The sequence below is a fragment of the Echiichthys vipera genome (assembly GCF_963691815.1).
Source record: "Echiichthys vipera genome assembly, contig: SCAFFOLD_154, whole genome shotgun sequence".
Classification (NCBI taxonomy): Eukaryota; Metazoa; Chordata; class Actinopteri; order Perciformes; family Trachinidae; genus Echiichthys; species Echiichthys vipera.
This window is the reverse complement of record NW_028154842.1, coordinates 212-13,914: the sequence shown is the minus strand read 5'-3', so window position 1 is coordinate 13,914 and position 13,703 is coordinate 212. Positions and strand designations below refer to the sequence as shown.

The following is a 13,703-nucleotide window of genomic DNA, read 5'->3' as shown; positions in this document are numbered from 1 at the left end:
AGAGAGAGAGAGAGAGAGAGAGAGAGAGAGAGGGAGAGAGGGAGAGAGGGAGAGAGGGAGAGAGAGAGAGAGAGGAGAGGGAGAGGGAGAGGGAGAGGGAGAGGGAGAGAGAGAGAGACTCACTCTTCTTGAAGTCTCTCCTTCACGTCCACTCGTCTTCTCTCCTTCAGACCGTGAGTACGTTTAAAGGTTTTTATGTTTTAATGTTTAATTTATAGAATTATTAATGTTTTAACGTGTTTTCAAGTTTAAAATGTGAAGTTTGAAAGTTTCAGACGCAGAAACAAAACTAATCCTTTAAGAAGTTTCACACGACTCAAATATTTCACCTTTACACTTCACACACACACACACACACACACACACACACACACACACACACACACACACACACACACACACACACACACACACACACACACACACACACACACACACACACACACACAGACACACACACAGACACACACACACACACACACACACACACACACACACACACACACACACACACAGGTTATTAATATATTTATTAATATACTTTACTAAACTCAATCTACTGTTTATAACATAAATAAATAAACACTTCACTGGGAAACGCAGCTGCACACACACACACACACACACACACACACACACACACACACACACGAACACACACACACACACACACACACACACACACACACACACACACGAACACTACAAATATATATATATAATATATATATATTTGTAATATGTTATAAATAAATATTTGTAACATATTAAACATTTATATTAATAAACACAACAGACTGTGCAGTATTTTACAAATATATATATATAAATATATATTTATAACATATTATAAATATATATTTATATAAATATATATTTATTGCATATTAAACATTTATATTAATAAAAAACACACAACTTGTTTTTTCAGATGGAACTGAACGATCCTCAAAAACACCTGTAGAAGAAGAAGAAGAAGAGAGAGGAGAAGAAGAGAGGAGGAGAAGAAGAAGAAGAGAGGAGGAGAAGAAGAAGAAGAGAGGAGGAGAAGAAGAAGAAGAGAGGAGGAGAAGAGAGAGAGGAGGAGAAGAAGAAGAGAGGAGGAGAAGAAGAAGAGAGGAGGAGAAGAAGAAGAAGGAGGAGAAGAAGATAAAGAGAGGAGAAGAAGAGAGAGAGAGGAGGAGAAGAAGAAGAGAGAGAAGAAGAGAGAGAGAGGAGGAGAAGAGAGGAGAAGAAGAGAGGAGGAGAAGAAGAAGCGGAGAAGAAGAAGAGGAGAAGAAGAAGAAGAGAGGAGGAGAAGAGAGGAGAAGAAGAGAGGAGGAGAAGAAGAGGAGAAGAAGAAGAGGAGAAGAAGAAGAGAGGAGAAGAGAGAAGAGAGAGAAGAAGAAGAGAGAAGAAGAGGGAGAGAGGAGAGAGAGAAGAAGGAGAGAAGAAAGAGAGATGGGCTTCGCTGAGCTGCTGGAGGAGGTAATCTGACTGTCCTCCATCTTTGTTTCTGTGTCAGTCCTCCATCTTTGTTTCTGTGTCGGTCCTCCATCTTTGTTTCTGTCTGTCCTCCATCTTTGTTTCTGTGTCAGTCCTCCATCTTTGTTTCTGTGTCGGTCCTCCATCTTTGTTTCTGTGTCAGTCCTCCATCTTTGTTTCTGTGTCACTCCTCCATCTTTGTTTCTGTCAGTCCTCCATCTTTGTTTCTGTCAGTCCTCCATCTTTGTTTCTGTGTCAGTCCTCCATCTTTGTTTCTGTCACTCCTCCATCTTTGTTTCTGTGTCAGTCCTCCATCTTTGTTTCTGTCAGTCCTCCATCTTTGTTTCTGTGTCAGTCCTCCATCTTTGTTTCTGTCAGTCCTCCATCTTTGTTTCTGTGTCAGTCCTCCATCTTTGTTTCTGTCAGTCCTCCATCTTTGTTTCTGTCAGTCCTCCATCTTTGTTTCTGTCTGTCCTCCATCTTTGTTTCTGTGTCAGTCCTCCATCTTTGTTTCTGTCAGTCCTCCATCTTTGTTTCTGTCTGTCCTCCATCTTTGTTTCTGTCAGTCCTCCATCTTTGTTTCTGTGTCAGTCCTCCATCTTTGTTTCTCTCAGTCCTCCATCTTTGTTTCTGTGTCAGTCCTCCATCTTTGTTTCTGTGTCAGTCCTCCATCTTTGTTTCTGTCGGTCCTCCATCTTTGTTTCTGTCTGTCCTCCATCTTTGTTTCTGTGTCAGTCCTCCATCTTTGTTTCTGTCAGTCCTCCATCTTTGTTTCTGTGTCAGTCCTCCATCTTTGTTTCTGTGTCTGTCCTCCATCTTTGTTTCTGTGTCAGTCCTCCATCTTTGTTTCTGTGTCAGTCCTCCATCTTTGTTTCTGTGTCGGTCCTCCATCTTTGTTTCTGTGTCGGTCCTCCATCTTTGTTTGTGTGTCTGTCCTCCATCTTTGTTTCTGTGTCTGTCCTCCATCTTTGTTTCTGTGTCAATCCTCCATCTTTGTTTCTGTGTCGGTCCTCCATCTTTGTTTCTGTGTCGGTCCTCCATCTTTGTTTCTGTGTCGGTCCTCCATCTTTGTTTGTGACGGCGTGTCGGTCCTCCATCTTTGTTTGTGACGGCGTGTCGGTCCTCCATCTTTGTTTGTGACGGCGTGTCGGTCCTCCATCTTTGTTTGTGATGGCGTGTCGGTCCTCCATCTTCGTTTGTGACGGCGTGTCCGTCCTCCATCTTTGTTTGTGACGGCGTGTCGGTCCTCCATCTTTGTTTGTGACGGCGTGTCGGTCCTCCATCTTTGTTTGTGACGGCGTGTCGGTCCTCCATCTTTGTTTGTGACAGCGTGTCGGTCCTCCATCTTTGTTTGTGACGGCGTGTCGGTCCTCCATCTTTGTTTGTGACGGCGTGTCGGTCCTCCATCTTTGTTTGTGACGGCGTGTCGGTCCTCCATCTTTGTTTGTGACGCCGTGTCGGTCCTCCATCTTTGTTTGTGACGCCGTGTCGGTCCTCCATCTTTGTTTGTGACGGTGTGTCGGTCCTCCATCTTTGTTTGTGACGGCGTGTCGGTCCTCCATCTTTGTTTGTGACGGCGTGTCGGTCCTCCATCTTTGTGTCTGACGGCGTGTCCGTCCTCCATCTTTGTTTGTGACGGCGTGTCGGCCCTCCATCTTTGTTTGTGACGGCGTGTCCGTCCTCCATCTTTGTTTGTGACGGCGTGTCGGTCCTCCATCTTTGTTTGTGACGGCGTGTCGGTCCTCCATCTTTGTTTGTGACGGCGTGTCGGTCCTCCATCTTTGTTTGTGACGGCGTGTCGGTCCTCCATCTTTGTTTGGGTCTGACGGCGTGTCGGTCCTCCATCTTTGTTTGTGACGGCGTGTCGGTCCTCCATCTTTGTTTGTGACGGCGTGTCCGTCCTCCATCTTTGTTGCTGACGGCGTGTCCGTCCTCCATCTTTGTTTGTGACGGCGTGTCCGTCCTCCATCTTTGTTTGGGTCTGACGGCGTGTACAGACGTGACGGTATCGTGTGATCTGATTCCAGGTGGGCGGCTTCGGCAGGTACCAGTGGCTCCACGTCACTCTGATCAGTTTACCCGGGCTCATGATGGCGAGTCAGAACCTGCTCAACAACTTCGTGTCAGGAATCCCCGCCCACCACTGCCGCCTGCCGGCCAATCACAGCCTCCACAGCCTGACGACCAATCACAGCCTCCACAGCCTGACGACCAATCACAGCCTCCACAGCCTGACGACCAATCAGGTGATCTAACTGGTTTGGTTGTTTCAGATGAATGGATGAATGTGACTGGTTGTTTCAGATGAATGGATGAATGTGATTGGTTGTTTCACGTGAATGGATGAATGTGATTGATTGTTTCAGGTGAATGGATGAATGTGATTGGTTGTTTCAGATGAATGGATGAATGTGATTGGTTGTTGCAGATGAATGGATGAATGTGATTGGTTGTTGCAGATGAATGGATGAATGTGATTGGTTGTTGCATATGAATGGATGAATGTGATTGGTTGTTGCAGATGAATGGATGAATGTGATTGGTTGTTCAGATGAATGGATGAATGTGATTGGTTGTTTCAGATGAATGGATGAATGTGATTGGTTGTTTCAGATGAATGGATGAATGTGATTGGTTGTTTCAGATGAATGGATGAATGTGATTGGTTGTTGTAGATGAATGGATGAATGTGATTGGCTGTTTCAGATGAATGGATGAATGTGATTGGTTGTTTCAGATGAATGGATGAATGTGATTGGCTGTTCCAGGTGAATGGATGAATGTGATTGGCTGTTTCAGGTGAATGGATGAATGTGATTGGCTGTTTCAGATGAATGGATGAATGTGATTGGTTGTTTCAGATGAATGGATGAATGTGATTGGCTGTTCCAGATGAATGGATGAATGTGATTGGTTGTTTCAGATGAATGGATGAATGTGATTGGTTGTTTCAGATGAATGGATGAATGTGATTGGTTGTTTCAGATGAATGGATGAATGTGATTGGTTGTTGCAGATGAATGGATGAATGTGATTGGTTGTTTCAGATGAATGGATGAATGTGATTGGTTGTTGCAGATGAATGGATGAATGTGATTGGCTGTTTCAGATGAATGGATGAATGTGATTGGTTGTTCCAGATGAATGGATGAATGTGATTGGTTGTTCCAGATGAATGGATGAATGTGATTGGCTGTTTCAGGAGCAGCTTCTCAGAGTTTTCATCCCGATGGATTCTTCAGGAACTCGACTCGACCGCTGCCGGAGGTAAATCTTCTTCTTCTTCTGTGGTGTTGATAAAGAAACTCGCTGTGACATCACTTCCTGTTGCACCTGTGGCTCAGGTACGTGGAGCCTCAGTGGCAGCTGTTAGCCAATCACAGCTCAGCTAACGTCAGCCAGCTGCCCACTGAAGGATGTTTGGACGGATGGACGTTCGACAACGCCGAGTTCCTCGCCACCACCGTCTCCGAGGTAACGACCCCCCCCCACCTGTCTGTCTGGACCTGTCTGTCTGACCTGTCTGTCTGACCCTGTCTGTCTGACCTGTCTGTCTGACCCTGTCTGTCTGACCTGTCTGTCTGGCCCTGTCTGTCTGACCCTGTCTGTCTGACCTGTCTGTCTGACCCTGTCTGTCTGGACCTGTCTGTCTGAACCTGTCTGTCTGACCCTGTCTGTCTGACCCTGTCTGTCTGACCCTGTCTGACCCTGTCTGTCTGACCCTGTCTGTCTGACCCTGTCTGTCTGGACCTGTCTGTCTGGCCCTGTCTGTCTGACCCTGTCTGTCTGGACCCGTCTGTCTGAACCAGTCTGTCTGAACCTGTCTGTCTGACCCTGTCTGTCTGGACCTGTCTGTCTGACCCTGTCTGTCTGACCCTGTCTGTCTGGACCCGTCTGTCTGACCCTGTCTGTCTGACCCTGTCTGTCTGGACCTGTCTGTCTGGACCTGTCTGTCTGGACCTGTCTGTCTGACCCTGTCTGTCTGACCCTGTCTGTCTGACCTGTCTGTCTGCACCTGTCTGTCTGACACTGTCAGTCTGACCCTGTCTGTCTGGACCTGTCTGTCTGACACTGTCAGTCTGACCCTGTCTGTCTGGACCTGTCTGTCTGACCCTGTCTGTCTGCACCTGTCTGTCTGCACCTGTCTGTCTGCACCTGTCTGTCTCACCCTCTCTGTCTGGACCTGTCTGTCTGACCCTGTCTGTCTGGACCTGTCTGTCTGACCCTGTCTGTCTGACCTGTCTATCTGACACTGTCTGTCTGACCCTGTCTGTCTGGACCTGTCTGTCTGACCCTGTCTGTCTGACCCTGTCAGTCTGACCCTGTCTGTCTGGACCTGTCTGTCTGACCCTGTCTGTCTGCACCTGTCTGTCTGCACCTGTCTGTCTCACCCTCTCTGTCTGGACCTGTCTGTCTGACCCTGTCTGTCTGGACCTGTCTGTCTGACACTGTCTGTCTGACCCTGTCTGTCTGACCCTGTCTGTCTGACCTGTCTGTCTGACCTGTCTGTCTGGACCTGTCTGTCTGACCTGTCTGTCTGGACCTGTCTGTCTGACCCTGTCTGTCTGACCTGTCTGTCTGGACCTGTCTGTCTGACCCTGTCTGTCTGGACCTGTTTGTCTGACCTGTCTGTCTGACCCTGTCTGTCTGGACCTGTCTGTCTGGACCTGTCTGTCTGACCCTGTCTGTCTGACCCTGTCTGTCTGGACCTGTCTGTCTGACCCTGTCTGTCTGACCCTGTCTGTCTGACCCTGTCTGTCTGGACCTGTCTGTCTGGACCTGTCTGTCTGACCCTGTCTGTCTGACCCTGTCTGTCTGGACCTGTCTGTCTGACCCTGTCTGTCTGACCCTGTCTGTCTGACCCTGTCTGTCTGGACCTGTCTGTCTGACCCTGTCAGTCTGACCCTGTCTGTCTGACCCTGTCTGTCTGGACCTGTCTGTCTGACCCTGTCTGTCTGACCTGTCTGTCTCTCAGTGGGAGCTGGTGTGTTCTCAGCGTCCGCTCAAACAGATGATCCAGACCATCTATATGGGCGGAGTCTTAACCGGCGCCGTCATCTTCGGCAGCCTGTCGGACAGGTGAGACTCACCTGATCAGACCTTTGCACACGTCACTGAAACGGACCAATCAGAGCCGCCCTCTCTCTCAGGTTTGGGAGGCGGTCTGTCCTTATTTGGTCGTACCTGCAGCTCGGCATTCTGGGATGTAGCGCCGCCCTGTCTCCGTCCTACTCCACCTACTGCGCCCTCAGGTTCCTGTGTGGGATGGCCGTGTCCGGGGTGATCCTGAACGGAGTCTCACTGAGTACCTGTCTACCTGACCACCTGTCTGTCTGTCTGTGTACCTGTCTGTCTGACTCTCACCTGTCTGTCTCTCACCTGTCTGTCTGTCTGTCTACCTGTCTGTCCGTCTCTCACCTGTCTGTCTGTCTACCTGACCACCTGTCTCTCTGTCTGTGTACCTGTCTGTCTGACTCTCACCTGTCACCTGTCTGTCTCTCACCTGTCTGTCTCTCACCTGTCACCTGTCTGTCTCTCACCTGTCTGTCTCTCACCTGTCTGTCTGTCTGTCTACCTGTCTGTCCGTCTCTCACCTGTCTGTCTGTCTACCTGACCACCTGTCTGTCTGTTTACCTGTCTGTCTGTCTCTCAACTGTCTGTCCGTCTCTCACCTGTCTGTCTGTCTACCTGACCACCTGTCTGTCTGTCTCTCAACTGTCTGTCTGTCTCTCACCTGTCTGTCTGTCTACCGGACCACCTGTCTGTCTGTCTGTCCCCTGTCTGTCTGTATCTCACCTGTCTGTCTGTCTGTCTCTCAACTGTCACCTGTCTGTCTCTCACCTGTCTGTCTCTCACCTGTCACCTGTCTGTCTGTCACCTGTCTGTCTCTCACCTGTCACCTGTCTGTCTGTCACCTGTGTGTCTGTCTCTCACCTGTCCGTCTGTCACCTGTCTGTCTCTCACCTGTCACCTGTCTGTCTGTCACCTGTCTGTCTCTCACCTGTCACCTGTCTGTCTCTCACCTGTCACCTGTCTGTCTCTCACCTGTGTGTCTGTCTCTCACCTGTCCGTCTGTCACCTGTCACCTGTCTGTCTCTCACCTGTCCGTCTGTCACCTGTCCCCTGTCTGTCTGTCACCTGTCTGTCTCTCACCTGTCACCTGTCTGTCTCTCACCTGTCTGTCTCTCACCTGTCACCTGTCTGTCTCTCACCTGTCACCTGTCTGTCTCTCACCTGTCACCTGTCTGTCTCTCACCTGTCTGTCTCTCACCTGTCACCTGTCTGTCTCTCACCTGTCACCTGTCCGTCTCTCACCTGTCACCTGTCTGTCCCTCACCTGTCACCTGTCTGTCTCCCACCTGTCTGTCTCCCACCTGTCTGTCTCTCACCTGTCACCTGTCTGTCTCCCACCTGTCACCTGTCTGTCTCCCACCTGTCTGTCTCTCACCTGTCACCTGTCTGTCTCCCACCTGTCTGTCTGTCACCTGTCACCTGTCTGTCTGTCACCTGTCTGTCTCTCACCTGTCACCTGTCCGTCTCTCACCTGTCACCTGTCTGTCTCTCACCTGTCTGTCTCTCTCAGAGGTGGAGTGGATCCCGACCAAGCAGAGGACGCTGGTGGGCACGCTCACCTCCTTCTTCTTCACCTTTGGTCAGATGATCCTGGCGGGGCTTTCCTATTGGCTGAGAGACTGGAGGAAGCTGCAGGTGGTCGTCTGCGTTCCTCAGTTCCTGTTCTTCAGCTACAGCTGGTCAGTACCTGCTCTCTGATTGGTCAGTACCTGCTCTCTGATTGGTCAGTACCTGCTCTCTGATTGGTCAGTACCTGCTCTCTGATTGGTCAGTACCTGCTCTCTGATTGGTCAGGACCTGCTCTCTGATTGGTCAGTACCTGCTCTCTGATTGGTCAGTACCTGCTCTCTGATTGGTCAGGACCTGCTCTCTGATTGGTCAGGTGGTTCTGCTCTCTGATTGGTCAGGACCTGCTCTCTGATTGGTCAGGTGGTTCTGCTCTCTGATTGGTCAGGTGGTTCTGCTCTCTGATTGGTCAGGTGGTTCTGCTCTCTGATTGGTCAGGTGGTTCTGCTCTCTGATTGGTCAGGTGGTTCTGCTCTCTGATTGGTCAGGTGGTTCTGCTCTCTGATTGGTCAGGTGGTACTCGGAGTCGGCCCGTTGGTTGGTTCTGAACCGTCGCTCTGAGGACGCGTTAAAGAGTCTGCACCGGGTCGCACGCATCAACGGGAAACAGGAAGTGACGGACAAGCTAACACTGGAGGTGTGTGTGTGTGTGTGTGCGTGTGTGTGTGTCTGTGTGTGTGTGTGTGTGTGTGCCTGTGTGTGTGTGCCTGTGTGTGTGTTTGTGTGTGCGTGTGTGTGTGTGTGTGTGTGTGTGCGTGTGTGTGTGTGTGTGTGCGTGTGTGTGTGTGTGCCTGTGTGTGTGTCTGTGTGTCTGTGTGTGTGTGTGTGTGTGTGCGTCTGTGTGTGTGTGTGTCTCTCAGGTGCTTCACTCTCACCTGTCTCTCTCTCACCTGTCTGTCTCTCACCTGTCTGCCTCTCACCTGTCTGTCTCTCACCTGTCTGTCTCTCACCTGTCTCTCTCTCACCTGTCTGTCTCTCACCTGTCTGTCTCTCACCTGTCTGCCTCTCACCTGTCTGTCTCTCACCTGTCTCTCTCTCACCTGTCTGCCTCTCACCTGTCTCTCTCTCTCACCTGTCTGCCTCTCACCTGTCTGTCTCTCACCTGTCTCTCTCTCACCTGTCTCTCTCTCACCTGTCTGCCTCTCACCTGTCTCTCTCTCACCTGTCTGTCTCTCACCTGTCTGTCTCTCACCTGTCTGCCTCTCACCTGTCTGTCCCTCACCTGTCTGTCTCTCACCTGTCTGTCCCTCACCTGTCTGTCCCTCACCTGTCTGCCTCTCACCTGTCTGTCTCTCACCTGTCTGTCTCTCCCCTGTCTGCCTCTCACCTGTCTGTCTCTCACCTGTCTGTCTCTCCCCTGTCTGTCTCTCAGGTGCTTCACTCTCACCTGTCTGCCTCTCACCTGTCTGCCTCTCACCTGTCTGTCTCTCACCTGTCTGCCTCTCACCTGTCTGCCTCTCACCTGTCTGTCTCTCACCTGTCTGCCTCTCACCTGTCTCTTTCTCACCTGTCTGTCTCTCACCTGTCTGTCTCTCACCTGTCTGCCTCTCACCTGTCTGTCTCTCAACTGTCTGTCTCTCACCTGTCTGTCTCTCACCTGTCTCTCTCTCACCTGTCTGTCTCTCACCTGTCTGCCTCTCACCTGTCTGTCTCTCACCTGTCTGTCTCTCACCTGTCTCTTTCTCACCTGTCTGTCTCTCACCTGTCTGTCTCTCACCTGTCTCTCTCTCACCTGTCTCTCTCTCACCTGTCTGTCTCTCACCTGTCTGCCTCTCACCTGTCTGTCTCTCACCTGTCTGTCTCTCACCTGTCTGCCTCTCACCTGTCTGCCTCTCACCTGTCTGTCTCTCACCTGTCTGTCTCTCACCTGTCTGTCTCTCACCTGTCTCTCTCTCACCTGTCTGTCTCTCACCTGTCTGTCTCTCACCTGTCTGCCTCTCACCTGTCTGTCTCTCACCTGTCTCTCTCTCACCTGTCTGTCCCTCACCTGTCTGCCTCTCACCTGTCTGTCTCTCACCTGTCTGTCTCTCCCCTGTCTGCCTCTCACCTGTCTGTCTCTCACCTGTCTGTCTCTCCCCTGTCTGTCTCTCAGGTGCTTCACTCTCACCTGTCTGCCTCTCACCTGTCTGCCTCTCACCTGTCTGTCTCTCACCTGTCTGCCTCTCACCTGTCTGCCTCTCACCTGTCTGTCTCTCACCTGTCTGTCTCTCACCTGTCTGTCTCTCACCTGTCTCTCTCTCACCTGTCTCTCTCTCACCTGTCTGTCTCTCACCTGTCTGCCTCTCACCTGTCTGTCTCTCACCTGTCTGCCTCTCACCTGTCTGTCTCTCACCTGTCTGTCTCTCACCTGTCTGTCTCTCAGGTGCTCCACTCTCACATGAGTAAGGAGATGGAGTCGAGTCGTTCGTCGTTCACAGCCTGGGACCTGCTGAGGACCAGAGGCATGAGACGCATCTCCATCTGCCTGGTGGCTGTGTGGTACTCCACCCTTACTCCACCCTTACTCCACCCTTACTCCACCTTTACTCCACCCTTACTCCACCCTTACTCCACCTTACTCCACCCTTACTCCACCTTTACTCCACCCTTACTCCACCTTTACTCCACCTTTACTCCACCTTTACTCCACCCTTACTCCACCTTTACTCCACCCTTACTCCACCTTACTCCACCCTTACTCCACCTTTACTCCACCTTTACTCCACCTTTACTCCACCTTTACTCCACCCTTACTCCACCTTTTCTCCACCTTTACTCCACCTTTACTCCTTTACTCCACCCTTACTCCACCTTTACTCCTTTACTCCACCTTTACTCCTTTACTCCACCCTTACTCCACCTTTACTCCACCCTTACTCCACCTTTACTCCACCTTTACTCCACCTTTACTCAACCTTTATCCACCTTTACTCCACCTTTACTCCTTTACTCCACCTTACTCCACCCTTACTCCACCTTTACTCCTTTACTCCACCTTTACTCCACCTTTACTCCACCTTTACTCCTTTACTCCACCTTTACGCCTTTACTCCACCTTTACTCCACCTTTACTCCACCCTTACTCCACCTTTACTCCTTTACTCCACCTTACTCCACCCTTACTCCACCTTTACTCCTTTACTCCACCTTTACTCCACCTTTACTCCACCTTTACTCCTTTACTCCACCTTTACTCCTTTACTCCACCCTTACTCCACCTTTACTCCTTTACTCCACCTTTACTCCTTTACTCCACCTTTACTCCACCTTTACTCCACCTTTACTCCACCTTTACTCCACCTCTGGTCTTGATTCAGACCTTTACTCCACCTTTACTCCACCTTTACTCCACCTTTACTCCACCTCTGGTCTTGATTCAGTTCTTTACTCCACCTTTACTCCTTTACTCCACCTTTACTCCACCTTTACTCCACCTCTGGTCTTGATTCAGACCTTTACTCCACCCTTACTCCACCTTTACTCCACCCTTACTTTACCTTTACTCCACCCTTACTCCACCCTTACTCCACCTTTACTCCACCTTTACTCCACCTTTACTCCACCTCTGGTCTTGATTCAGACCTTTACTCCACCTTTACTCCACCTTTACTCCTTTACTCCACCTTTACTCCTTTACTCCTTTACTCCACCTTTACTCCACCTTTACTCCACCTTTACTCCACCTCTGGTCTTGATTCAGACCTTTACTCCACCTTTACTCCACCTTTACTCCTTTACTCCACCTTACTCCACCCTTACTCCACCTTTACTCCTTTACTCCACCTTTACTCCACCTTTACTCCACCTTTACTCCACCTTTACTCCTTTACTCCACCTTTACTCCTTTACTCCATCTTTACTCCACCTTTACTCCACCCTTACTCCACCTTTACTCCTTTACTCCACCTTTACTCCACCTTTACTCCTTTACTCCACCTTTACTCCCTTACTCCACCTTTACTCCACCTTTACTCCACCTTTACTCCACCTCTGGTCTTGATTCAGACCTTTACTCCACCTTTACTCCTTTACTCCACCTTTACTCCACCTTTACTCCACCTTTACTCCACCTCTGGTCTTGATTCAGACCTTTACTCCACCCTTACTCCACCTTTACTCCACCCTTACTTTACCTTTACTCCACCCTTACTCCACCCTTACTCCACCTTTACTCCACCTTTACTCCACCTTTACTCCACCTCTGGTCTTGATTCAGACCTTTAATCCACCTTTACTCCTTTACTCCACCTTTACTCCTTTACTCCTTTACTCCACCTTTACTCCACCTTTACTCCACCTCTGGTCTTGATTCAGACCTTTACTCCACCTTTACTCCACCTTTACTCCACCTCTGGTCTTGATTCAGACCTTTACTCCACCTTTACTCCACCTTTACTCCACCTCTGGTCTTGATTCAGACCTTTACTCCACCTTTACTCCACCTTTACTCCTTTACTCCACCTTACTCCACCCTTACTCCACCTTTACTCCTTTACTCCACCTTTACTCCACCTTTACTCCACCTTTACTCCTTTACTCCACCTTTACTCCTTTACTCCACCTTTACTCCACCTTTACTCCACCCTTACTCCACCCTTACTCCACCTTTACTCCTTTACTCCACCTTTACTCCTTTACTCCACCTTTACTCCTTTACTCCACCTTTACTCCACCTCTGGTCTTGATTCAGACCTTTACTCCACCTTTACTCATTTACTCCACCTTTACTCCTTTACTCCACCTTTACTCCACCTTTACTCCACCTCTGGTCTTGATTCAGACCTTTACTCCACCTTTACTCCACCTTTACTCCACCCTTACTCCACCTCTGGTCTTGATTCAGACCTTTACTCCACCTTTACTCCACCTCTGGTCTTGATTCAGACCTTTACTCCACCTTTACTCCACCCTTACTCCACCTTTACTCCACCCTTACTCCACCCTTACTCCACCTTTACTCCACCCTTACTCCACCCTTACTCCACCTTTACTCCACCCTTACTCCACCTTTACTCCACCCTTACTCCACCTTTACTCCACCTTTACTCCACCTTTACTCCACCTCTGGTCTTGATTCAGACCTTTACTCCACCTTTACTCCACCTTTACTCCACCTCTGGTCTTGATTCAGACCTTTACTCCACCTTTACTCCACCTTTACTCCACCTCTGGTCTTGATTCAGACCTTTACTCCACCTTTACTCCACCTTTACTCCTTTACTCCACCTTACTCCACCCTTACTCCACCTTTACTCCTTTACTCCACCTTTACTCCACCTTTACTCCTTTACTCCACCTTTACTCCTTTACTCCACCTTTACTCCACCTTTACTCCACCCTTACTCCACCCTTACTCCACCTTTACTCCTTTACTCCACCTTTACTCCTTTACTCCACCTTTACTCCTTTACTCCACCTTTACTCCACCTCTGGTCTTGATTCAGACCTTTACTCCACCTTTACTCATTTACTCCACCTTTACTCCTTTACTCCACCTTTACTCCACCTTTACTCCACCTCTGGTCTTGATTCAGACCTTTACTCCACCTTTACTCCACCTTTACTCCACCCTTACTCCACCTCTGGTCTTGATTCAGACCTTTACTCCACCTTTACTCCAC

The 13,703-nt window shown here is 49.5% G+C and overlaps 1 protein-coding gene across 1 annotated transcript; it reads left to right on the top strand.

Moving 5' to 3' along the window:
* Positions 1-1,397: 1,397 nt before the first annotated feature.
* LOC310966314 (solute carrier family 22 member 6-like) lies at positions 1,398-10,627 on the top strand (the record flags this gene model as incomplete). Its single annotated transcript, XM_083940894.1, has 9 exons — positions 1,398-1,467; positions 3,492-3,710; positions 4,673-4,731; positions 4,809-4,938; positions 6,440-6,543; positions 6,615-6,769; positions 8,048-8,216; positions 8,617-8,740; positions 10,466-10,627. Coding segments are annotated over exons 1-9 (1,149 nt in total), but the record flags the coding sequence as incomplete, so codon positions are not given.
* Between the last annotated feature and the right edge of the window lie 3,076 nt (positions 10,628-13,703).